General features: G+C 40.4%; 2 protein-coding genes across 17 annotated transcripts in view; one reads left to right on the forward strand and one right to left on the reverse strand.

Annotated features, from left to right (window-relative positions):
* Positions 1-21,441, reverse strand: part of MED1 (mediator complex subunit 1) — a 41,115-nt gene extending 19,674 nt beyond the window's left edge. For 2 of the 5 annotated variants that reach the window (XM_044447048.1, XM_044447047.1), the window contains exons 1-10: positions 21,224-21,441; positions 18,493-18,602; positions 17,823-17,901; positions 14,418-14,472; positions 12,946-13,078; positions 12,331-12,359; positions 6,940-7,011; positions 5,837-5,911; positions 4,347-4,453; positions 1,653-1,742 (exon numbers count right to left, since the gene is read on the reverse strand). In XM_044447048.1, coding sequence (XP_044302983.1) covers positions 1,653-1,742; positions 4,347-4,453; positions 5,837-5,911; positions 6,940-7,011; positions 12,331-12,359; positions 12,946-13,078; positions 14,418-14,472; positions 17,823-17,901; positions 18,493-18,602; positions 21,224-21,251 — 778 coding nt within the window. In that variant the 5' untranslated portion in view covers positions 21,252-21,441. Of the gene's footprint in view, positions 1-1,652; positions 1,743-4,346; positions 4,454-5,836; positions 5,912-6,939; positions 7,012-7,466; positions 7,544-12,330; positions 12,360-12,945; positions 13,079-14,417; positions 14,473-17,822; positions 17,902-18,492; positions 18,603-20,889; positions 21,201-21,223 lie in introns of those variants that run through there. The other 3 variants (XM_044447043.1, XM_044447044.1, XM_044447045.1) reach the window with 3 other exon arrangements.
* A 677-nt stretch (positions 21,442-22,118) lies between these two features.
* Positions 22,119-27,334, forward strand: part of CDK12 (cyclin dependent kinase 12) — an 86,635-nt gene continuing 81,419 nt past the window's right edge. For 6 of the 12 annotated variants that reach the window (XM_044446941.1, XM_044446942.1, XM_044446943.1 and 3 more), the window contains exon 1: positions 22,120-24,274. In XM_044446941.1, coding sequence (XP_044302876.1) covers positions 23,214-24,274 — 1,061 coding nt within the window. In that variant the 5' untranslated portion in view covers positions 22,120-23,213. Of the gene's footprint in view, positions 24,275-27,334 lie in introns of all 12 variants that reach the window. The other 6 variants (XM_044446935.1, XM_044446940.1, XM_044446937.1 and 3 more) reach the window with 2 other exon arrangements.

Genomic DNA, 27,334 nt, shown 5'->3' on the forward strand with positions numbered 1-27,334 from the left:
TTCATATCGTGTGGGAGAACATCCCCTTCACTCCACCATTCCAGTTCTGTCTGATGCCAAGGGAGCATGTATCAATAGAATTCTTTCAAAGTTAGCTCATATTTTTAGAGACTGAGGCTTCTTCCTTTCATACTTGGACTGGGCAAAGGCAAAAGCAGGCAGTATTGGGGGCCATTTTAACTCACCCTCTGACAAGCCACACTTACACTGGCTCCCTATGGAATTGCCCTTGGACCCTGGGGAGATGGCAAGTTGCAGTTTTTGACAAATACAAAGCCATTATTAGGTCAAATTTAACTTGTTCTCAAGCTAAATTTGACCTACTTACAGCTCCACAACTGTAAGCGACCGGCAGGGCATTTTTGCCACCAGTACAAATTTTGGTGCTGGTGGGTGCAAGGGTTATTGGTTCTGCACTGGTGGGGGCGGGGTGCAGGATGCAGCCCTGCATTACAGACAAGTGGGAAGTCAGAGTTTAGCAAGCGTAGGTGCTGTTCTCCCTTACAAAGTCCTGTTATATGATCTTAAAATTCAGCCACTTCTCTTTTGCTCATATTTTGTCTAGAATGTTGAGAGCAAGCTATGTGCAATGCACTTACATTCCATTTATGTAGCTTAAAGCAACTGCAGTTGTGGTGGAATCAACAGAAAGGGAATGAGTGCAGTGCAAAGGGGAGTGCTCAGAAAAAGGATAATACCTTGGTTCAATTTGCTACCTGGTTGTAAACCATTTAGTATTTGTTCCAAGGAACAGATAAATGTGCATGACTATTGTGAAGATATCTGCTGAAAGTCACCCCTTGCACATTCAGGCTAGAGGAGGGGTTCAAAAATGGATGTTATTTGGAAGACCAATTGCTGCACCTGTCCCACTTGATTGGGTAGTATCAGGGGCAGGGTTCTACCCTAAAACCCATTCCCTGACATTATCTATTTCTCTTTTCCCTGTGCTGAGAGACATAGGACCCTGTGCCTTTTCCACCACAGAGAAACAGATTTGGCTGGCATCTGTTGCTGTGGTTCCTAAAAGCACCATTCAGATTGGACACCCTCTTTCTTTATTGTGCCCATGAGCCATGCATGAAGGATCAGACTGACCGTGCACAGAAAAATGGTCCATCCATGCACTGGACAAATTCCCTTCTCTATGGTAAAAGGGAAGAATCCAGGTATCATGCAAAGTATCCTTTGGAGAATCATCAATGAAATACAAGATGGCACTGGGGATTCCATTGACAGGGTGGGTTGGAAGGGAGACTTCCCTGGGAACAATTTAGGTATCTAGTGAATTGAATTAGGCCCCACACACAGGAAATGTTACACACCTGGTCTAGATGAGCTTCAGGACAATTCAGACCCATGATACAGTAAACATGACTAATCAGGAAATTTGGGTGGGGTTAGAGAAAGTGTAAGGAGGGTGGGTTCTTACTCATTTTAGGTTTCTTTTCCATTTCTTTGTCTATTATTTGCACAGTAACCTGAATTCCACATACTTTGTGCCTATCGACTTTACTGCAATACAGCACATGTTCTGTAAAGAAACTCCTGCCTGAGACTCAAAAAGAAGCTTTGAAACAATCCAGGGTGTGTTTAAAGAACAGTTTTATAAGCACAAAAAGGGTTAGAAATAATTTGCAAGAAGAACATACCATTGTTCTCATTCAGAATGATGGGAGCTCCAGTACCTTCTTCAATCAAATCATAGGGTGAAACATAATACTTCAGATTCATCAAGTGACCTGGAAAAAGAAAATGTGTTAATGAAAAATGGTGCACAGTGTAGCTGGGAAGGGCAAAAATGGAAGGCTGTGCATTGGTTTAGATGCATTATTTGACTGATTGATTGACTGATTGATTGCATGTCTATACTGTTCAATAGCCAAAGCTCTCTGGACAGTTTACAACTCTTAAAACCATGAAGTATAACCTAAAATACATTATAAAAGTTTAAAAGTACAGTATAAATAGGAGTAAAAACCAAATCAAAGCCTAGCAAAAATACCAAGATTAAAATACAATAATGGCTTTAAAATGAAAACTGAAAGTTTTAAATGCCTGGGAAAACAGGAAAGTCTTCACCTAATATGAGAAAGAGCACAAAATAGCTACAAGGCAAACCTCTGTGGGAAGCACCTTCCACAACTGAAGCGCCACAACAGAAAAGGCCCTTTTCTTAGCAACCAACCACTTCACTTCCTTTGGATGCAAAGGTCTGCCAAGGACAAGCTCAGGGTCCAGGCAGGAACACATCGAATAAGGAAATCCTCCAAGTAACCTGGCCCCAAGCTGCTAAAGGCTCTGAATGCCAACACCCCAAGCTGAGCCCAAACATGCACTAGCAGCCAGTGCAGAGATACAAATACTGGTGTAATATTATCATGCTGGCCAGGCCCTATTAGCAATCCTATTGCCCTGTTCTACTAAGTCTCTGCATAGACTTCAAAAGTACATAATTGTGACACCTTTCATGAGAGAGTTCAGAGCTCTTGAGACACAGACTTGGATCACACTCACAACAGGCCACTCTGACTTAATTCACCCATTGCAGCTATTGTGCTAGGTACCTGCAGACATCATTTTTGTTTGTCACAATAATGTGAGCCTAGGCAGTAGGTGTTATTTGAGAGTTAAACAACCCTCCAAGAACCCAAGGCTTGTCTTAACTGCACACAACCTCTGCCACTTGGATTTGCATGACATGACAACCAGGCACCAAAATGGCATGCATGGGCAATGGCCCCAGCAGGTAAGCCATAGTCAGCTGCGGTATTCTGTAAACCAGGTCAAAAGAGTTCTTTGCACTCTGCCCTCCCCACAGTCTCCTTCTCATGACAATCCACACAGTTCCAAGTCTCCTTCCTCTGCTACTTGCAGAACAGAAACCCATCAGGTTTTACCCAATCAGTTAGCTGGCTTTCTGCCTTAAACTGTGTCCTGAGTGAATAATTCAATGTTATTTCAATTCAATAATTTAGAAGAGTAAGTGCTGTGAACCACATGCTTTTTCCTTATGGGGCTCTTCAAAATACATCACCATGGTATTATGACCTTTCTCTAAATAGCACATGTAGCATTCCTTTCACATTATTCTTACAGAAACCCAGGAGAAAATGACTTCCCTCATCAGTTCTAACATCCAAAGTTAACACATAAGCCAGAGTTCCATATTGGTTCTCAGTGAATAAGACCATCAATCAACTAGTACTAATTGATGGATGTCTGTTTTATCAGATGTGTCTTCAGAAAGTGATGTCTTGAACATGTCACCACAGTGGGGGCACACTGCTTTCTAGATGATTTGTTAGATTGGTATTTTTGTGTTCTTGTGATAGCCATATTTGTAGTTGCTTCTTTTTTCTTGCAGTTACATTACCTATAGCTGGGGTTCTTAATATGGTACCAACAGGCAGCAATTTGCCTGAGGACACTTCTCTTTGTACATGTCAGACTCCCTGATTCTTCTAGTTAAAAAAAAATTCTTTCTTTTCTTTAAAAACTGGGAAGCTAGCATGCTGCAAAACCAAGTGCTGGTTTCTAGTAATTTTCATTTCTAAAAATATCTTTGTGATCATTTCAGATATAAAAGTGGCGGATACTTGCAGTACAACATGTGTAAACTTACCATTTTTTCTGCAAGTTGGGTGTTGATGTGCAATATGGAGTATTACTTTAGGAGCGCTAGAGGGATGGGAAGAATAGAGGATGTTGTGTCTTTGCTAAGGGCATGTAACCTGGTGTGGGCATGTGAGGTCCTTTGCCAGTGTATGTTTCTCTGGGAATCACCAATATGCCTTCTGGGAAATGAGTATTTTGCTTTGCAGGATTAAATACATGACTAAGAATTTGGAGCACAGGTCCCATCCCTGCCATTTACTCAATTTCTTGGTCAAGTTAATTGTCTGTAGTTTCATCAATTTGCCTTCTAAGAAATAGGGATTGGAGCAGAAAACTGCAGGTTCAAAAGAGAGGTGTTTCTGGAGTTTGAGTTCAGATCCAATATAGTTTTGGAGTTCAGACTCAATTTTTGTCTTTTGCTTATATTAATGGACAAGGTACTTTTATTTTACTTATCAATTTATCTTCAAGTGAAGTAGGTGTTTTATGACTGGCCTTACTCCTGTGGCAGTCATTTTGTGAGAATGTCCACAGACACTCTAACAAAATTCAAAATGTACCCACCAATCCAAAAAGGTTAGGCAACCTTAGCCTATAAAAGAGATTCAGTTCTGTGTGTATTTTAAATCTTTCAGGAAAAAATGGATAATGCCATTACGTGGATAACTGCATTCAAGGATTTTCCCTTCATGCATACTCTTCTTCTTCAACAAGAGACCATTTCCTACCTCCACTTCTTGGGGTGAGATAACCCACAGTGCCATGCAGGATCTTATCCAAAGGGCTTGCATTGGTTGCTTGCCTACAAGCAGAAGGATTCGGAGACTTATAATAGCTGATGAAGAATTAAGATCAAAGAGTACTTCACTAGAAATCTTTTGGAGAGATTCTTAGGTTCAATTTGTCGCATAGCTAAATTTAAATCATTCATTTATAACATTAATAACACAATCTTATACATGTCTACTCATAAGTCAGTCCTATTAGGTTTAATGGGACCTACCCAAGCTAAGTGTGCATAGAACTGCAGTTGTAAATTTACCAAAGAGAAACCACTTTTTCTATTAAAATCTCACTTTTTAAAATCATTAAATCCATACTGATAGTGTGGATCATTAAATACAGACCTGTTCTTGGAATTTGGGAGACCTGGATTCTAGCCCTGTCTCTGCCCTCATCATAAATAAAATAAATAAATTCTCTCTGAATCTTTCCAAATACAAAGGATTTTTTCCCCTTTATAACCCAAATCCTTATATTTATCATTCATTTGTACATCTATTTAATAATCAAAATCCTTTATTTCTGTATAATATTTTAAGATGGAAGGGTGCAATATTTTCACCCTTCATTCTCATGAACACCTTAAAAGCTTGGTCAATAATTAATCACATTCACATTTCATTGTACTGGAGCCAAAATTGTATTACACCCTATCCAACAGTTTAGTGTTGTTATTTTGTATATATAACTTTGTGTTTTCAAGGTTATATACCACCTCAGCATTACCCAAAAACATCTAGCTGTACATACAAAACAAAATCACTGAACTGTTGAGTGGAGGGTAGTACAATAGATAAATACCACCATATGTGGCAGGAATGTGGACAAATACATAGCCTTTGGAGGGAAGCTTTTCAAGAGAAATACACATGAATCCATAAATGACATTACTGTCTATCATTAATGGAATGGCCCTAATGAACATTTAACAGGAACGGTGCAATTTATGGTATCTTGTCAACTATTAGCAAAGATGGATAGATCTGTCAATAGTTGTGTAGTTCCAATAGTCTTTGGAACAACTGTGTTATTTGTTCAGTTAACTTTTCAACTAAGATCTCAAAGATTTAACAAAAAGGAATCTGACATCTTCTATACAATTTTGTATGAATCTGTTAACAAACAAGGTTCATAGAGAAGATTAACAACATGTCATGGACAGATATGGAAAAATACATAGAGATAATAACTGAGTCTTAAATCCCTGCTGATCTTCTCTGGATAAATATGTTCTTAATATACTGAATCCCTTGTGATTTCTGCTAATTATAATTGGATGTTTAATATAATGCATGTCTTGCTAGCTAAAATGGTACACTCTTTTCAATATACTCATTGATTATAGTGAAAACATAGGAATGAAAACATCATCATACAATATTTCTGCTTACTACAACAGGAACATGTACGGCTCAATATGTCAAATTGTTCTTACCAGTACATTCCTGCCATCTTTGAAAGATCAAGTTCCAGTGATTGAAGCGCCAGGTACATTTTAGTTTTCAGTTTACTGAAGAGAGAGAGATTATCTGATATAAAAGAAAGATTTTATACGGAAAGATAAAAACTGCTACAGAAGGTAGCAATCCTACACATTTATCTGAAACAGGTTACTTCTGCGCAAACATACATAGGATTGCACTGTGAATCGACCTGATTGTCTAATTTGCATACTCTTCCAATATTTCAGTACAAGATCTTTACCAGCCTTATCATTCAACTGCTGACACACAAGGTATTTAATTTGAGATCCCTTATAATCTATGCAACTTTGTGACAAACAGATCCCCTTTCAAAAGGATGATGAAAATGCTCATAAGGCTGCTGGGCCTTTTTCACCAGGGTTAAGTCCTCCAGCCTCAATCCCATCTCCAGCTCAGAGGAAGGGAAGGTTTTGCTGCTCAGAGAATCATCATTCCCCAGGCCTCTTCAGACTAAAAGATGTGGCCTTGCCCAACTTGGAAGATCCACTTCTAGTGCAATTTTCACCACTCCAACAGTATGAGAGCCAATAGCAGCAAAACTGAGCAATGTCCCTTTAAGAACAGAGAGGTCTCAGAAAGATCAGACCTCAGCACTCTGCTGGAGCAACAGTATTTCTAATGCTCTAACTATGGATCTGCCTTGTTAACTACCTCTGCTGCTGACAGCTTCCCTTGAGCCTTAACAGGATAGGACAATGACTTACAAAACTGCACACTGGATCCAGTTATATCTGCAGAACTCAAAATCTCCAGTTGTATTTTTGTAAATAAAACTGATTTTAGCCTTGTGTGATCTTTCTAGTTTTGGTGACAGTTCTGGACTCATACCAAATTTGCCACTGCAGGTTTATCTTGGCTCCTCCTCCCAAAGCTGAGACATACCCAGGAACATTCCGTGATAATGGAAGAAAGGAAATGAGTGATGCAGGTAGCAAAGAGAGACGGGGCAGGTGAACATGCAGATTAATAGACTGTCAACCACTATACCCAAGGCTTTAACTCTTACACACTCCTTCTTTCCACATTCCAAAAAATTATATAACAGACTGCTTACTTGTCACCTGGCAGCTTATACAGATTGACAAGACCCTTAAGGTGCTTAGAAAATTCATTGAAGTTTCTCTCTCTAGGAAGGAAAAATATGCCAGTTTTAGATAATATGGAGCAATTACAGATGCAACGGACATTCACACTTTTATTAATCAAACAAAAGGGTGAGGGGAGTTTGGGTGTTACAAGATCTCAACTGGGGAGGAATATAAGCCTTGGCTACCTCTGTGATCATTGAATGGCTGGATGTTCTTCCTCAGAGCTTACTAACTTGGAAGGATCCCTTCCTACATGACTGTTACAGTTCCAAAACATGAATTTCTAATGCAAAAACCTTTCAGAAGAAAAACATTAACTGCAGAGTCTAGAAGGTTTGTTTGTTTGCTTGTTTATAGTTTCTATATCCTGCCCTTTACAGTGTCTCAGGGCAGTGTGTTGTGACACTCTATTCCTTTCACAGAAAGCAGGAATGGTGTATCAAGCATTGGTAACCCCCTACATGATTACAAAATGTTATACTCTGCTTTTTACTTTAGAGGCAGAAAAGTTAAATCTTCACTGCTTTTCTGCAGTAGATGAAAACAGTCAATTCATGCAATTTCATTGAAGTCTGAGATTTGAAAATATCCAGATGGGTCACAGTGACTTTCAGTAGGCCTTCAGTGACCAATGTTGCTGAACAGAGATTTGTACCTTGACCTGAAACAACAAATTCACAGCATCTAACCTATATGGGTCTATTAAAAAAGCATTAGAGATGATGGACACATACTAACATACTTAGATAGATAAATGGCAGAAAATAATGTAGTTGACTTTAAAGCTGGTGCGAGGAAGTGTTGAGAATGTGCCCTGGCTCAGTGGGGGACCCACAACATCTGAACCAAGCTCTACTTCAGCTTTTAGCAAGCATAATATAGTCTAATATAGCTGTAGGAAGTTGGCTGTCATGGGAATGTATAATTGCTCAACTTCTCAGCTAATTACAGGTGAAGGCAGAAGCAAGATCGCAAAGATTAAGTAGGAAACAAGTTATAGAGGTGATACAGGACTGTTTAAAGCATATTTCAGCTTGAAGCATCCACCCAAGGAGCCAGAACAGAAATGTTATTTTTCCAAATGCTGGCTGCTTATAGAAACATAGAGGGGAAAAGAAGCAAGTCAGAAGGGGCCTCCCAGGCCAACTAGTCTGACCCCTGGCTCCAGTCGGCTCCACTCATATCATCCCCAACATGGATCAGATTTGTTTGTTAATTACCACTCCCCTGTTTATAAGGTGAGACACCAGCATAAAAGCATTTGCTGGTAGCAATGTATTTAATTAACCAGAACTCTTCTTCCTTATTTACAATGGTCTTTGTTTACCAAATACTTTCTGCCTCAAGGCTTTAGTGCTTCCAGAGAATCTTGTAACCAAGAAACTGTCAACTTATGCTACACAAGGAATGTGTAACTTTGTCCAGTTCTCTACCAAGGTACAGACACTTTGATTTTACTGCCCATTACACTTTCCATCTGGACTTTCCATCAACTGGATTAATTAAGTGCCCAGGACTTATCATCCACTCAGGACTTTTATCTGTTGCCCTTGTAGCAGAATATAATGCTAGTATACTAAAAGACACTGACTTGTTTGTATGAACAAAGTATCTTCATTCTTCACTTCCATGAATGCATTCTGGTCTCGAATATTAGTGACATTTAAGACATATTAGTGACTTTAAGACACCAGTACAGTAGGTGTCAATGCAGTCTATGCTGCTGCCAGTATGCCTATATTTCCAGGTTTGTCTGATTTCAAGCCTATCTCCTGAACCAGAATTTGCTTGGGGTCCTTTTCAGTAGAAGCTCCAAGGGGTAAACCTCTCTGCTTCTCATAATTCAATTTTGTCTAGTTGATTCCTGAGTTCTGGAATTTGAAGCCCAGTGATACAAGTTCCTGAAATATGGAACACCTTCAATAAACTATGATTCTGCCTAGTCATGACTCATTCTTGCATCCTTAAACCCAAAACAAGCTTGGAGTTTTATGAAACTCTTTCTTTCTGGGCTGATTCCATCACCTAAGGCTCTTTGCCTACTTTATGCTTGTGTCCCTGCACTTACAATCCTGTTATGTAGCACTCCTTAAAAAGCAACTACTCCAAGAGCAGGGACTATGCCTGGCTATAACAATTTGTGACCCTGAGTTGTACTTGGACTTCTGTGCATGAGAACCTGCTTTGGGGAATGACTTTTTGCTTACAGCTCTAGCCATGATTCCTCATGAGCTGTGACCCTTAGCCAGTTTTTGAATCTTGTATTGTGGACCTGGCTCTCTAGATGTATTAATAAGCTAATAATGTGCTAGAATTTAAATCCCTAACTGTGATTATTTACTTTCTTCTGAAAAGCTCTTTAATCTAAACCAAGGGCCATTATCTCTCAAGCTTGCTGATTTATAACTAAGGTTAAGTGCTATGACTTCTAAAGTGTGATCGAATTCACCACTAAATAAAGCTAAATCATGAAACTATGTCTGCCCTACAGAGACTAACCTAGGCCCACTCAACAGTAAGCATGGAAGGGAGGGGGCAGAATGCAGCAGCTGAACTGAGGAAGTCTCAGGAGCAACGAGATCAATTTGTAAGAATCAATTAAAACCAAGTTTACTAACTGTAGCAATTACAACACTAAGCAAAAGATGTTAAAGCAGTTCAGGTCTGCTAGTAACAGTACTCCTTCTAGCTAATGGACAAATCAATTGAGTTAAGACAGTAGTACTGAAGAAATTACTGACCTGAGTAGGATCATGATATTTATATTGTTAAAATTATCTTTCTCTATCCCCAACATTCTGGGAGGCTTACAAAAATGTAACAATTTTTAATGTTTTCAAAGATCAACAGAACAACCCACACAATACTATATTAACATTCCAAGTTAGTAAGGCCCATTCTATAGCCACTCATGAACTCTGACAGAGCTTTTGCTGTGAAAGAGGAGGAAACAAGAGTCCTAGCTGGTAATGGTTTTCTGCCTGTCCAGGCTTGGCTTTTCCTCATCATTTTAACCATGAAGACAACTGACATAAATGAGAAAATATCATCTAAAGCAGAATAAACTCTTCATGAAACTGCTAAGCGGCCCATCAGTGGCTAGGATCACAGAATGTTCACCCTTACTGACTGGAGCTGCAGAGAAAGTACCCGGCAAGGTCTTACAAGAAACATATCCTGAACTTGCTCTAGGATTTGTTCTTAAATCATAATGATCAAATCTGTTCACATTCACAGGTAGGGAGGTCACTTGTTACAAGTGCATCTAAAAGTCTCTGCTCAGTTCTATTTCATTCCACCTTTGGCATCTTACCTACCTGTCAACAGTATTCTACTCTTCTTATCCCGTCTCACACAAAGTACACACACAAGGCATATGATCACTATTTCTAGACAAGGAAACTGCCACGATAATATGCATAAAAAATTTAGGAGGCCCATGTCAATGGCACACCTCCCACAGAACAGGGCAGCTCTCAGGTATTTATACCACAGCAAGAGAACTGCTTTGGCTGCGATTGTTATATACCATTATGAATAAGCCAGATCTGATTACGAGTAATTCATAAGAAATTAAGAAATGCAGAAAGAAGACAAACGCTTTTATTTCACCAAAAGCTTACTAGCTATGGAAAACCAGCCCAGTCTCTGAAATTCTCAGGATCAAAATGCTGTTAAGCAGTCCATTGAGCACAATGATTAAACTCATGTAATGTAAGGAATGTAAGGAAATGCAATGTGATAGAGAATATTTACTGTGTAGACATAGAGGTTTCAATGATCAGCTGTAATGCCAAGCCACGTTTTAGTGTTACCAAAAAAAAGAGCACTGTACCCAACTCATCCATGCCTTGTGTGCTTTGGTTCAATAAGTTAACTTAGTTTGCGCTCGCAATTAAACCAGCGAATAATGTTTTGTGTTTGATCTCAAAGGCAGGGTTGTAAACTCAAGCCTGGCTTACAATCCAGGTATTAAGGGCAAGTGCAAACTGCAGTTTGCCAATTCAGTTTTAATAAGGAACTGTCATTTGTACTACAAAGGAAGTAATTCATTGAAGTGGACTATATGATGAAAGGAGGCAGTTATTAAGGTAATTCATGTAGTACCGACAGGTGCAACCTATTAAAAATCATTTTTTTAGAAATGAAATGTGAAACAGCAAGCTTAAAGGACTACTTTTTACAGAGTGGCACAAGAACCCAGATAATATCTCCTGTTGAGAACAGGAAGAAGGAGGGAACAGAAGCTGAAACATCCTTGGACATCACCAACTTCTTCATTATTCTGGGTTTCAACCTATCATTAACAGCTCCTGAAAAGCACAACCATTGACAGCAAATCTACACTCCTGTTAAGTATAGCTTTTTTAGAGATCCCCAACCAGTTTGGCTCAGTGGGCACATCTGAGATTTGAAGCATATGCCATAGGCATATAGTTACAATATGGCCACCATGGGAGCTATCCATTCACAAAATGGCTGCCATGTCAGGCCAAACACTAATTTGACAGAAATGTCAAACTTGGGACAATAACTTTGTCCAAGTACTTGAACACAGGCAAAGACAGGGTCTGAACCCACTATAAACACACTTATTTGAACAGAGTGTTTTCTCTTTTAGAATTATACACCCTGAAACAAATCTACAGATTCTTTTATGGAAACTGTAAGCACACAAAGTCCACTCACATGCTATTCAGATCTCTTTTCTTTTTTGCAGGATCATTCCCAGCAACTCACTCACTCTCTCTCACACACATACCTACCTCTAATTTCTCTCCCCAACAGGGTCTTACTGAAAGTCCAGATCTTCCTCATCTTCTCCTCCCACCCACTGGGAACACCCCCAGCCCAGGACTGCCCAATTCCCCCTCACACTCTATTAGGCAACTCTCCCCAGCTTCCCTGCTGCCATCCACAAGTCTCCTACCATTCCAGGCAATGGTAATGGGGTCTGTCTCTCCCTTTTAGTAGGGGTGGCCTAGAACACTTTAAAACAAAGTACTCCAGCTACCCAACAGTGTTACTTCCCAAAAAAGTCTGTGTCCAAGCAAAGTGAGGGCAAGGCTAGTGCTTCACTTTAAAGTGTTCTTGGTTACCCAACCTTTTAAAAAAAATCATAGATATTTGTAGAACACCCCACGGTGCAGAGGTTTTCTCTGAGTGCTATGGTGACCGTGGGCCTATCCCTAGCATATATGATAGACTAGAAAGTCTAAACAAATCCAAACAATTGTATCTAAAATGCACAAGAGAGGTTATAGCAAACACAAGAATGGTTATCGATTGCTGGAAAACTATAGCCATGTAACAGAACTGTATGATAAAGGCAACATCAAAAAGCATTTATTACTTACCTTAGATGTTGCACCAGCTCTGGGCAACTCTAGAAGGGAACAAAAGAGAGATGTTTGTCTCAAATTCATTTGAAGCTGTTGAGATTATCAGGTACAACTGTGTGCAAGATATACTGCAAGTGGGGACAAGTTGTGGTTCTTCAGATGTTTTAGCATACAATGCCCCTGAGTCTTAACTAGCATAGCCAATGGTGAAGGAAGATAGAAGCTGTAGGCCAAAACATCTGAAGGGTCACAATTTGCCCACTTCTGCTGCAGCAGATGCTATCTTCATGCAGATATGAATAACTTCCTTCCCAAAACTTCCTCAATAGAATTCTTCAGGATATTTGGGCAATACAGCAGTTAGCTGACCACTTGTTTCCTTGTAACTAGAAAGATCAGCCAGGGACTGAACTATTAGACAACATGATGGAGTGATTCTGGAGATATCGAAAGCTAAATGCAAAGTGGGTAGATATATGGGCATGAAGGAAGGGGCAAGATCTGAGTAAACCCTTGGACACAGGGATCCATGACACATATTGCAACTGTCCTTGTACCCAGGGGTAGGGTGAACTATAAAAAAGCTTGTTTCTAGCCAAGGGAGATGGAAGGTTAGTGCAATTTACATACCACAGGGTTTTCTCCATGATGCGCCACCTTGACATCACACAGCTGTCCTGTAGGATCCAAGTGAACTTCCACATAGAACATGTCTGATGTTATGTAACATTCAGTACCATTTGCACTAAGGTGAGATCCAAGGCTTTTAAAAAGAGGGAAAGGATGCTCAGATTTGGAGGGAAAGAACAAAACTCAACCAGCAGCTCATTAATTCATCTGCATGTAGGTGTGGTGTGATGTGGTGCGGTGCGGTGGTTAGAGTGCTAGACTGGAGATCTGGGTTCTAGTTCCCACTCAGTCATGAAGCCATTGGAAGACTCTGGGCCAGTGATAAACTCTAAGCCTAACCTACTTCATAAGGTGGTTGTTATGGTAAAAGGGAGTGGAGAACTGTATAAGCTGCCTTGGGTTCCACATAAGAAGAAATAGGGCAGGATGTAAATGCAAAGTAACAGCATATCCTGGAGGCAAAAACTGGCAACAATGGGTTGGATTCAGAATAAGGTAGCACTTAGTTTCCACTGAAATCAGTAAAACTTAATTCATGACTAGCTGGTTCCACTGAAGTCAATGGAAACTAAATTAGTCTGGATTCAACTTGGTGTATTTATTACATGACCTCAGCCATTTTTCTCCTTTTCTTCATAAATACCATATACTATCACTGTTTGGCTTTTCCCTGCCCACCCAAGCTGTATCTACTCAAGCTGTGGAACTGATATAGAATCTAAGTTACTTAAATCCAAATCAAACATTTCATTTACTAGCATTGGCCATCATAATGCTTTAAAACAATTCAAAAAGTTTCAAAACAAGTAAAAACAATGTACAAAAGCATTCAAAAAAGGTGAGCTTATACTCCATAAGCTCTTACATTTAAGTTATAGGTCCGATGTGATGATCCAATTTATCCATGTTAGCTATGAGAACTGATATTAAGTAGGAAAACTACTTTCAGACTCACAGTTTCACACATATGTAACAGTTATACATCCATATATTTCAATAGGACTTGTTTTCCAAAGTAAACTTCCATTGTGTATACAAAATATCAATAATTTAATTAGCCCTTTGAGGGTTACATTGTCAGTCTGGTACCCATCAGAACTCCCAAGAGTTCATCTACTCTACCCCCAATCCAATATGCAGCGATGGAAGCCCCTTCACTGATCAATCAGTACAATCAGCACAACAAAACAAAGCAGCGCACGGCAGCTCCATCCCTGCCAATATGTTCCAAGAAGCCCAAGCAACTGAGTTAAACAAGATACTACACGGGAAGCAAGAGTGGCCACAAGACCACTAGAGAACCCTTAATACCTAGCTTAAACAACTTATTCCTTAGCGTCATGTCTGAAATTCAGTGCTTATATCCAGAGATTTGAGCACTTCCAACAGCAACTCAAACTGCCAGTGATATTAACATAATTCTTTCAAACTAAACAAATAGAAACATTTCTAATGGGACAAGAAAGACTCACCCATTTTGTCTAGCAATGGACTCCAAGCGATCTGTCATAGCAGGCAGAGATGTCACTAGAGGGAAGATCCAAGTTAATATGTAGCTTTATTTGGTGAGTTTAATGAAACTTTCTCTAAGGTATCTGTTCAGGCTGAGTTTGGTCTTAAAGGATTTACTTTACATTGATGCTTTATATTCAGTAACACTGGTGCTTACTATCTCTTTTATGGCTACTCACCCTGAAGCTTTAGGATAAGAAGGACTACACATGGAACTGCATCAGCCAATCTATGACTTCTTACTATTTCAGACTGAATGATTCTGCTGAGTGCTAGCAGCGGGTTTCTGTGTTTGAAAGTTGGTGGGTCCAATTACATAGAAGGCAGTACACAGCAGTGAGATCTGTTTTTAAACAGCAACAGGACTATGCAGGTGAATAATGGAAAATTTTTCTAATGGTCCATCTCTCACAGTTGTCTTAAGCCCTTCTCATCAGCCAAATTCTGCTGTTGTACCTGATAGCTGGCTATGTGAAAAACAGTTACAGAGGTGGAAAGTAGGAGAGTTTTGCATTCTTCAACTGTGTCTCTTGATAAAATTAGAAATTAAACCCTCCAGTTCCCAATACAGGGAACTGCCACAAAAGTACTCCTACATTTCCTGGTTTGTACAGATCATGTTTTCTCTTATAACTTCTTTTATATCTTTTATATTTTTATTTATTTTATATTGTTATTTTTGTATTGTATTTTATTGTGTTGTGAGCCGCCCCGAGGCTTCGGCAAGGGGCGGCATAGAAATGTTCTAATAATAATAATAATAATAATAATAATAATAATAATAATAATAATAAAAAAACAGTTTTCCTGGTTGGGTGGAGGAGAAGAGAGCACATGCAGCTCTTTCTGAGTCCCATAAACCAGTTGGTTACATCTGATCCAAGCCACTTTTTCATCAAAAAGCACCTGGAGCTAAAGTACCACTGTGCACTGAACCTCTTGGTCAAGAATTTAAAGGCTGGAAATAAGTTTCTATAGCTTCCTACGTGAGAGGGTTATAGGAAGATTCTTAACAGTAGTATTACTACTGCTCTCTTAAGAAGCACCACTTCCCACACATCACTAAAACCCAATCTGTTTAGCTTTCCCAAGTCAAAATGAATATGGTTCAACCAGGGATATTAAAAAATGAAGCATTCTGTTCACACCCTCAAGAGTGAACAAATGCAAACTAACACAATGAAAAAGAGATGGCTTTGGACGTCCTGATTAGAATAGTGATTTTTATTTGCTGAAGTTTTATCTGCCACCAGCCCACAACTCCTTGACATGTGGGAAAAGAAACTTAAGTGATACTGTGTCAACAATACAATATTTTTATTGTCTAATTTGTTATATTTGTATATTTTGTTCTTGTTGTGAGCCGCCCCGAGGCTCTGTTGCGATGGGGGCAGCATAAAAATGTTTTAAATAAATAAATACATAAATAAATAAAACTATGTACATGAACAGCTTACACCAGAATTCCAGAGTATGAATTTTCCGACTACAGCATAGTCAGGAAAACTAGCAAAATAACCTTTGAATAGGCTGGAAAATATCTATATCCATTAGCTTTCAAGAAGCAATGACTAACAGGCCCATCAACAGTTTGATAACTTGACTCATCCTACCCACTATGGCAAGGAGGCTGCCATGATCTGACAACGGATAGAAAATTTCTTCTAACACCAGTGCTGCTAAGCAGATGATCCCTGCCCATCTCAAACATGAGCAAAGGCCTTCCATTTGTTTCAGCTCTACAGATGCTATGGGGACACGCGTGGCGCAGCAAGTTATACTGTACAGCCACAGGGCTGTTGCTTGGAAGGTCGGCACTTCAAATCTGCACAATGGATGGGTGCCCACTGCTTTGTCCCAGCTCTTGCCTACCTAGCTATTTGAAAGCATACAAATGGGAGTAGATAAATAGGTACCACTTCAGTGGGAAAAGTAACAGTGTTCCATGCACCTCGGTGTTTAGTCATGCCGGCCACATGACCACAAAAGCATCTTCAGACCACGCTGCCTCTTCAGATTACAGAGATGAGCACTGCCCCAGAGTTGGGCATGGCTAGCACACATATGCAGAGAAACGTTTACCTTTACTTTACCTATGTATATGCTATACAGCTATACAGAAAAATCTTTGCCCTGCCTCCCTGTTTTCAAGCTGGAGAGGGAATAGTGTATTTATTTATTTGGAATTTTTGTATGCCGTCCCATTCGCATAAGCCTCAGGACGGCTTCCAACATCATAAATAAATACTCATACAAATAGATACATATAAAATCTGGATACATCCTGGCTGAATAATTTAAAACCAATACATAATGTCAACGATTATTAAAATATCGTTTAAATAAAAAGGTCTTGGCCTGGCACCGAAAAACAAATAACGACGGCACCAGGTGGACCTCTCTGGGGAACGCATTCGTTAAGTGGGGTGCCATAAGTGTAGGCATGGAAGTGTATCTCTGTACCTGCTAAGTGGCTGGAACTCTGATGGTAGCAGACACAGAAAACTAGCGTGCTTCTGCCACTCCTTCTGGGGGTAGGGGATGAGGAGGCACCTGTTTTTCCCTAGCCTTATGCTGTATTTCAAAGATGCAACACAAAATCCAGGACAAAATCCCACCTTTTCAGGAAAAGAACATCCTGGCATCACAAGATGTTGGTTGACTGCCAAGACAAAATTTATCATTCCCAACCCATCTCCCTCATGAGACTAGAGATGAAAATCTGCCCTTCACCTTCGCTCAGAAAGCGTGTGTGTTAAATGACCATATGATTCAATTTCTCCTAATGTCAAAGGTTGCAGAATTACCACCTCCCAGTCAAGATTGGCTGAAAGGTGGAAAAGGCCGGGACAGTGAACTACAGAGATGCAACAGGCAACCCCCCAAGTGAGAACACTGGTTCACTGGAAACCAGGGTGCCCAGTTTGAGAATTACTAGTTTGAATGTTGCATGTTTTAGGCAGCAGCTGAAAGAAGACCGTAAGTAATTTTCCCAAGCAGTCACTTAGTAGTTAAATGAGACATTACATGCATATAAGCAAACAATGTTCAGTGGATTGACTCAGTGGACCTTCTTTACATGGATCAAGGCCTGGCATCACATCTACTAATTGTGCCAGTACAATCATTTATAAAGGGAGAAAACTTCAGCAAACAGTCATACTTCTGAATAAACAGGCACAGAATTGCCCTTTAAGCCTGTTTCTAAATAAAGGCCTTTTGGGGTATCAGGAGCATCAATTCAATGTGCCCAATATATGCAAGTCATATTAATACAGTGATGACCCCAATACCAATTTCTGTTAGTTAGGGGTTGTTTTTAAAGTTCAACTTTTAGCTCCTATATTTATGAAGCAGCAACCAACCTTTTAAGGCTTTCTGCAAAGTTTCCAAGCAGCTGACAAGATTCTGATGACCTCCAGAGTTCATTACAACTCGTTTTTCCTGTGTTCAAAAGGGATGGGAGAGAAAAGGAAAAAAAAAATTTCATGCTGCATTTGACGATGTTGTAAGTGAAAAGGAATAGCTAAAAAAATTCCTAGAAGCTTCCACTTTGCTTTTCTTTCTCTGGAAAGCTAGGTACTATAAATATATTATCCTGTGCAGTATACAGATAGACCATGAGCATTGGTCATACCATTCAATTAATTTTAGAATTGTCCCAAGGAACAACAGCAAGTAATGGGAATAGTTCTTCGAATACAAGCATATTTTGACTACTGCTTTCTGTGTTTCTAGGATCTCTGAGGTTTCTTGAGAAAACAATTCATAATAGGTTCTGCTTTCCAGCAAGAGCTGTCTATTACTGCCAATGTTCAGTACATCTCCAAGGGAGTAACAAACATTCTCAATTCACTTGAGACAACAGCAAAACCAGGTGGGAGCAATAATCCTCTGCAAGTGCTCATTTCTTGGAAACAATGCACACAAAAAATGTTCCCTAAAGACAGAAAGTCTTAACCACCACCAGTTTAGAAGCAAGCTGTCAGAATGATTTTCTCAAATACTCCTGTCCAAAATCTACGGAATCCTTACCATAACTTGACGAACAAGCTTCATGGTTTCTGTCCAAGGTCTGCTGTTGGGATTAAATTTGACATGCAGTCTTTCCAGAAGGGAACTCATCTTATTCAGTTTCTCTGATTCTATGAAAGAAATATTAAATTAATACAACTGTGCAACAGCATTTTAAATCTAAGTTCAGAATAGCAAATTCATATTTCAGGTTTCTTACAAACTCCCCAAAGAACACTAGCTTGTATCAATGAGACACTCACTCCATTCATAGTGGTCCAACTAATTCTCTATTTTTTGCAAAAACTTCATACTTGGGTAGTCCGCATGTGGGTGCATTGTGACTACATTACAGCAGCTGAAACAATCCCCATATAATCACTAGGATCCTGTCATTTACAAGGTTGGAAAATATCCAGCTGTAGAAAAAAAAGTCATAGGTGCCAGCAGCAAATTTCAAGGTGGACAAACACCAACATATGTTCCTTTCCTTGTCATTTCTTTTAAAAAAAATTAGTACTGCCAAATTCATATCATTATATGAAGTTGCTTTATACTCATACTGTTGGCCCAACAAATCTAGTGCTGTCTACTAACAACTGCTTCCTATGAGCATGGGTACAGAAGTCTTTCACAGCTCTGCCAGAGACCTTTTTAATACAAAAGTTTCTATACTATGGTGGCCCTTCCCACCAGCAAACTTAAAAATTGCTCTTCACTATATACTCTGAAAAGGAACCAGTGACAGCTCTCTCTACCATACCTTGCACAAGCAACCCAGGGTAGTTGACTAGCCACTGCTGCGAGTCAGAATTAAGCACTAGAAGGACCTTCGAATTAATCCAGCAGCACAATTCTTACATTTTTCAGAAGCAATCTATAATTTCTCCCTCTAAGGTTTAAACACACATACAACCCTCCAAGCATTCTTCTTTCCATAAGTCTCATTCCCTCAGAGGATACAGAACTCTAAGACCACAATCCTAGATAAGTACAAGCTCTGTTGAGTACAATGAGACATTCTGCTGTGTAAACATACAAAGGGCAAAGATATGTAAACTGGTCCATGAAGTGGGGAGGGGAATGCAGAGTTTGTCAATACATTATTAGGATCAACCAAATGCCACAAAATAGTAAGCCAGCTTTTGAGTTTTCCAAAACTTTTAATAAGGCTGGATGTTAAGCAAAGCAGAAGGTTTGATGCTGAAATCAGAGAGCCTGCATCTAGTTCTAATCTTATGAAGGCACATAGAAGGAGTTAGCAGGCAATTTGATTAGGCTCTACTAAAGGACTATGCATGTTTCTGGAGTGCACCAACTAATTTCAAAAGAGCAGCAGTCTATGCATTATAGACTACAGTAAAGTCTTTAACTGTGGAGATCACAAGAAGCTATGGATGATCATGAAAGAAAGGGGTGTGTCTCAGCACTTGATTGTCCTGATGAGTAAACTGTATCCTGGACAAGAATATGGAAAAATAGAATGATTTTCTATAGACAAGAGCATCCAACAAGGGTGTATTTTATCTCCCCATTTGTTCAGTTATATGCTAAACAGAGCATAAATTAAAATGGATTAGGATCAGAAGAAGCAGAAGTGAAAATTGGTGGAATAATCAATAATTTAAGACATTCAGATGTGCCACATTACTGGCACAAACCACTAACAAACTGAAACAATTAATATATAAATAATAAAGTCCTGAAGAAGGTGAATGAAGAATATACAAAGGTCAACAATAAAGAAATTGAACTTGTGACAGATTTTTCATACCTTGGCTCAATCAACAATTCAAATGGAGACTATAGCCAATAAATATGAAGAGAATTGAGACTTGGATCGGCAGCAAGAGCCTCAAGAAAAGATAATCAAGTGCAAGGTCATTTCACCGGAGACCAAGAGAAAGATCATCCACCCTATTATATTCGTGATCATTGTATAGGCACAAAAGCTGGATAATAAGGAAAACTGGCAGAAAGAAAACTGTTGGATTTGAAACATGGTGCTGGAGAACTTTGTGAATACTCTGGACTGACAGAAAGACAAACAAGTGAGTCATGGATCAAATGAATTCAGAACTTTCCTTAAAAGCAAAAAATGACAAAACTGAAGCTACCATTATAAGTGGGCAAGGTTCACTGAAGAAGGCAATCATGCTACACTAAGTTGAAGGGAGAAAAACAAAATGAAGTCAAAATATGAGATGGATCAACTGGATAAAAGAAGCCACGGTCTTGAATCTACAAGCACTGAGCAAGGCAGTCAAGGCCAGGACATTTTGGATGGCATTCATTCATAGTGTTGCCAAAAGTTGGAGATGACTTGACAGCACATAACAGCAACCAAAAGAGTGGACACCTTCCCCATATAAATCTAGGGAAATGGATATGACTTAAGATTCCCACTGTAGTGCTTACCTCCCATTCTCATGCTCATTATTTGTAACTCCACACAATCTATCAGTCCCAGGTAAGAAGACGACACAATGATTCAGCAACACACCCTCCCAACTTTATTTGAGGGGGAGGCAATGGTCCACTCAAAAATTCCAAAAACTTTTCCAGAACCGTAATTACAAGGGACATAGCAAAATTCATAAATCTACAGACTCCCTGCCCGTAGCCTTCTAAAAATAGCAGACTAAGGAGATCTCACACACAAGCCGAGAGGACTGGGCACTGTAATACCGGCACTCATAGCATTGGCACCGTGAACGGGAAACCTTTCCAACCCCACCAACACTCAACTCACCCTCGGCGCCCCCCTGGGCCGCCTTCATCCCTGCAGAGGGCGGTAGGGTTGGAGAGGGCCCAGGCGGCCCCCTCCACTCTCCCTCATGAAGGAAGAATAACTGCCTCAGTCAGAGCCCTCTCTCGTTCTGAGGGAGCGGGACACAACCAACAAATATCCACAGCTTTTACTCCGCCACAACCGCCATCCCGCTCCCAACCGCACGAGACTTCCCCATTCTTCTCGCGGGATTCGAAAAATGTCAAGGGGCAAGGAGAATGAGAATCCCGTGAGGTAGCCAATCCAACAGCAGAAAAGTAGTACACTCTCGCGAGACTAGGATTCCCTTCCCTCTTAAAGGTGCCATGCTTTACGCTTCATAGGAACGGGAGGTTTATCACTTGTTTTAAATGTGGACGTCTTAACTTTTGTTTAAGGATAGAAATGGTAACAGTTTCCTCATGCTCACGTGGTGTTGCTATTGTTGTCAATAATGTGTTTATTAAGGGAAAAAAGGGGACAGCAGATTGTAAGTCTGCTTGTTCGTGTTATCAGTGGTTTTGTATGAATGACAAAGTGCTCAGAGCTGGTTTGTGACAAGCTTCAATAAAACGATGAAGAAGAAAAGCACAGAGATTTCCGGCCCTTTTTTATGATAGTAGCTTTCCCGTTCTGAAAATTTCCCAATAAAATTGGGGTTGTTCCTGTCTCTGTGTGGGCGTCCATCACAAAGTTTCGTTAAAGAGAAAGTCAGTTCCCGCGAGATTTTGAAGGCCACGATCTTGTGGACAAACTCGGAGAAAGAGAAATAAACCACCCCTTCTCTTCCCAGTCGCTTTCAGCGGCGGCGCCGCGAGACTTTGTCTATGTGTGAGCGCCTGCGCCTGCGCGCGAGGAATGGAGTGCGCGCGCACATGCGTGTTCTCGCGGTATTTGGAGAAACAGGAGCAGGTAGAGGAGTTGGGGTAAGGAAGCCCCGAGCGGTGGCAAAGGAAGCCACGGTGTCGGCGGACGGGAGGACGACGACGATCTTTTTTCATATTCTCGCGAGAGTTGGTCGCTAACCTTCTCCCCTCCTCACTTTTCTACCATCCTCTCCGTCGCCCCTCCCCCCCACCTGGAAGCGGCGCCGTTTCGCTCTGGGAAGTAGGTGGATAAGGATGGGGGTTCCGGTTGGGGGGCCCTGAAAAAGATTCAGGCTAGGGAAGGGACACCCTCCTCAGGAAGAACTCACTGGCCTTAGCCAAGGGCTCCTAAGGTTTTCGCACAGAGACAGGCCTTTGGGCGGGTGGAAGTGTTTACAGTTCCCCCCTCCTTCCTGAGGAACTTAAGAAGAGTTGGGGCAGTAAATTCAGTGCCCAGCTTTCTTATATAGAGACTAGGTCTTGGGTTAGTGGAACGGGCAGTCCTAATTCAAGGAAACCCCCTTTCTCAAATACGTGGGGGCTTTAGAAAGGAAGCGTTCATCTGTTTGAGAGAACCTTGCTTCAGAAAACGAAGTGAGTTGTGTCTCTTTCCAGAACCTTCTCCCCACCTTGGTGTGGGAAGTTCATTTACAAAACGGGGTAGAAATATATTGTTTCCTTAAACACTTAAATTGACACTCCTGCAGTGTTCATTTTTTGAAACTAGACATTAACTAAGGCCTAGAGTTAAAGAAAGGGTGGGTGGTTATTCAGAGGTGTAACAGCCTGCCTCTTTCATCCTACCCTTGAAGTCTGAAAGCAGGGGACATTCTGGCAAGAGTGACTCCCTTTTGAAAGGCTTGAGGTGGGCACTGTTCAGAGCCTGAGATCTGGCTCTGGTAATTTTTCTTGTAATATTCTAGACATCTTTATAGACAATTATAGAACAACGCCTTCATGCACATTTAAGAGAGAGGATTGGGTTGAATGTAGGAAAAAAGGCGAAAGGGAGAGCTGCCCTTCCATTGTGGGAAGAGGTGCCTTGAGGATTAGATTTTGGGGGTTTTGGAGAATTCCCCCCTCTTCTCAACCACAGTGGAGAAGGAATGCCAAACCCAGAGAGACATGGGGGCAAGAAGGATGTGGGAGGAGGGGGGTCCTTACATCAAGAAGCAATGTCCAGCAGTGGGAGCTCAAACAGCAAAGAGAGACACCGGCTTTCCAAGCATAAAAGACACAAGTCCAGGCATTCCAAAGACTCACCATTGGGGGTCCAAGAAGTAGGAGGTCCACTTGGCAGCATGATCAAGCCATTAGTGGAATATGATGACATCAGTTCTGATTCGGACACCTTCTCAGATGAAGCCATCCTCAAGCCAGAAAGGAGAGAAAATGATGAGAGAAAAGGGACATCAGAGAGGAGTGAACGGCTACATAGGCATCGTCATCATCAACACAAGCGAATCCGTGAGTTGATGAAAAGCAAGTTGCTGGACAAGGAGAAAAGAATGGACAGGAGCCAAGAGTCCTCAGGCAAATTAAGTTCCACTAAGGACAGGGTATCAGGGGCCTCCAAAAGGATGCATGAGGAAAATGATGACCATTCATCTAAGTCATTCAAGAGCAGTAATAAGGAGTCCCGGTCAGCCAAATTGCATAAGGACAAGTCCAGGAAAGAACGGGAGACAAAATCTGGCCACAAGGACCGCAGCAAAAGTCATCGGAAAAGGGATGCCCCCAAAAGCTACAAATCACTGGATAGTCCAAAGCGGAAATCTAGGAGTCCTCACCGCAAATGGTCAGATAGTCCTAAACAAGATGACAGCCCTTCAGGAGCATCCTATACTCAGGACTATGATATCAGCCCTCCACGCTCACACACATCCAGTAATTACGATTCCTACAAGAAAAGCCCTGGTGGGTCCTCACGAAGGCCATCAGTCAGCCCGCCATACAAGGAACCTGCTGCATACCAATCCAACATGCGTTCTCCTAGTCCTTATGGTAGAAGGCAGCGATCAGTCAGCCCATACAGTAGGAGGCGTTCATCCAGTTATGAGAGAGGAAGTGGATCGTACAGTGGAAGGTCCCCCAGCCCATTTAATCGAAGGCGTTCCAGCAGTCCTTTTATTTCTAAGCGATCGCTGAGTCGGAGTCCTGTATCCAGGTGCGTGGTCTTCATTAGTAAATCAGAAATATTTGATCTCAGTGGTACAGATTTTTTTTAATTAGATTTATATCCCACTGTCCTTCCTTTTCTTTTTTTTCCTTTAAAGAACTCTAAGTGACTTTGATCATTCACCACCTTCTGCTTAGTCTTATCCCCACAACAACAGTGCTCTGAAGCAGGTTGGGCTGAGAGTTTGTGAGTGGCCCAAAGTCAGTTGGCTCCATTGCTGAGCTGGGACTAGAACTCAGGTTGCCTGAGTCCCAGTTTGGTGCTCTTAACCAATATACCATACTGGCTCTCTAGATGTGACTAAAAGTGTTGATGTCCTAAAGTTGTCATTATCAGTGACCCTTCAGTTTAGATTAAAAATATTTAAGATACCTCATTTAGGATATAAAACCTCGCTTACTTTCATTGTAGTATTCCTTTGGCTTAGATCAATTCTATTCTTGCTTTATTGATTTAGGGATATTAGACTAAAATTCCAGTCATTCAGAGTCCATCATTGTAAGGTAGGCAGCCTGGTGCCCTCCAGATACTTTGGAATGCAACTTTCATAAGCATCAGCAAGTAGGTGTATGCCAAAAAATCTGGACGGCACTAGATTACTCACAACTGTGTTAAAATATAGTTTAGCATAGCAGAAACAAGGCACAGAATGCCTGGCTTGTGTGTTCTGCCATCTTCTGATATACCTGTAAAGAACAATTCAGAAGCTTTCATTTCTGGTGTTGATCAACTGCACTTGATCATATTGTCTGAAGCTGACACATTAGAAAAGTTTGCATGACTGAGAAAGGAAATTAAGCCACCTTTGCATTTTTCCCCAGCCTTCATCTGCTAGTTGCATATACAGGAATTACTGTAATTACTATATAGTTTGTTGTCTGAACCCAGTGAAGATGAGGGTCAGGCAGTTTTCAAGCCATCCCACAACCCTAGAACAAGCCATGGGTTCTATCTAGAGTAGCTTCTAAACTCACTCAACCCTCCCTCTTACCAGGTTGGGACAACACAGTAAATTGCATCCAGCAAAGGTAAGTATGGTAATTCAGTGGGATAGAAAAATAAGGCATAGTAGCTTATTTTCCTTCTCCAGTTATGTGAACCTGATCAGAAATTAAATCATTCTTAATTAACATTAACCATAATTTGTCAGGTTCAGATAACCACACTAATTTGATTAATTGAAATTGGAAGGAAATGCTTCAGAACTTCTCTTGATTATGCCAGAAAGGGAGTGGGGAACACAGGAGCCTAAGGTGGATCATTCCTGTCTTCCTAAACTATGCCTCCGTGCAACCATCCCTGACCTGGTGTTCTCCAGATGTTTTGGCAACTTAATACATACCTTTTATAAAACTACATTATATTGACTAAATAGGCAACCTTTATTTGTAGAGAAGTATTCCAACCTGATAGGAGTACTGAGCACAGTTCAGAGGAATGACACATTGAAATCAATAGCATTTAATATAAAATTAATATTGACGTCTCAGATTTTATTGTCCATAGTGCCTAATTCCATCAGGTTTGCATCTGTTACATGATTAACAAGTCACCTTGAATTGTGACTTTTATCAAAGTACCACTGGTTTCACTAGATAAAAATGAAATTCCTCTATATGTGTTACACACTGTGGTATCCCCATTATAACCTGAATATGAACTTGCGTGGGGAAATACTTTCGGCTGAGCAATGCAGGTCAGTGCCTCAGAAATCCCTTTTGATTACAGTTCATCATGTTTATGAACAATGTAAGTCAGGTATCCTAAATCTACTTAAATTTATCTTGTGGGCAGTGATTAATAATTATTGAGACTTAGGAGTTGAAAGAGGCCATAAATGTTGGTCATTCCTTGCTACTCCTTCATCAAAATGAATTGATGTGTTTTATCTTTCTCCTGTTCACCTTACTTAGAATGAGTTCTGACTTCATCAATAATTTGGCAACTGGTTATCAATTAATAATCTGAATGTGTGAAACAGCTGGTATTGGTCAGAGATCACTGTGGAGGCTAAGTTGACAAAAAGAAAAGACTGTTATCCATGACTGTTTTCCCACAGTTGCTGCTAGCATGTTGAATGTGCAAATTTGCCATTTGACTCTAATCTCTTTGTGTTCTGTTAAGTACCTACCACCCTGTGAATGCTAAACAAACATATAGTCATTATCTTGTCCCATGGCTGTTTGGGATATTTCCAGTACTCACATCTGCCTAGCCACAAACTCTGTGGATGGTTTTGGGCAAGTTTCTCTCTCTCTTTCAGCTGCCATTCCTATCTTTACAGTGGGAATATTGATAACTTTGGGAGAATGAATAAAATAATTAGTTTACAACATTTTGTGTCAAGGAACCATTTCAGAAATCATTATTACTGTCCAACATGCCTTTTACCTCGTCAAGTGTGACAGGGAAGAGTTGCCAGAGTTTCATGAGTTGAATTCATGGATCCTGTGATAAAGTGATATCAAGTTTGCATTTGCTGTGCTACCATGTGAAGTCTTCATCACTGAAAATTGCTTTTACAAATGAAGTAAACCAAATGCAGGACTGGTGATCCTTTAATGACTCACCAAGGAACAAGTGCTGACAGAAAACTCTATTTTGCATAGTGTCGTTTGCATTCTTCCAGTTGTTTTATCTTACAACTTCCCCTCAGCCATAGCATTGATAGTAGTGAAGGATGATGAGAAATGTAGGCCTGAACATCTGGAAGGCTGAAAGTTACCTATGATGGCATACAACATTTCTGAGTTTTAATGAAAAATAAACAGTAATATGAGCAGAATGCAAACATCACAGGGTATCTTAAGTGCTTTTAGGGAACTATGAACTACTGTGAAGATGACTGCTCAATTGAGCCATTGTAGTGAACTGGGTAGAGTTGGACAATAAGTGGACAATAAGAAGTATATATTCAAGTATATAAAGCTATGAAGGGGTATCCCATTCCTGTTTTTCATACTCTTGTTCACTTGGCTCTGCAAATAACTGCTGACTTTTTCTACCTCTTGAATTCCATTCATGATGCATGTGCTGTGTTCCACAGTT

This window comes from Varanus komodoensis, unplaced genomic scaffold (assembly GCF_004798865.1).
Source record: "Varanus komodoensis strain SLA01 unplaced genomic scaffold, ASM479886v1 scaffold50, whole genome shotgun sequence".
Classification (NCBI taxonomy): Eukaryota; Metazoa; Chordata; class Lepidosauria; order Squamata; family Varanidae; genus Varanus; species Varanus komodoensis.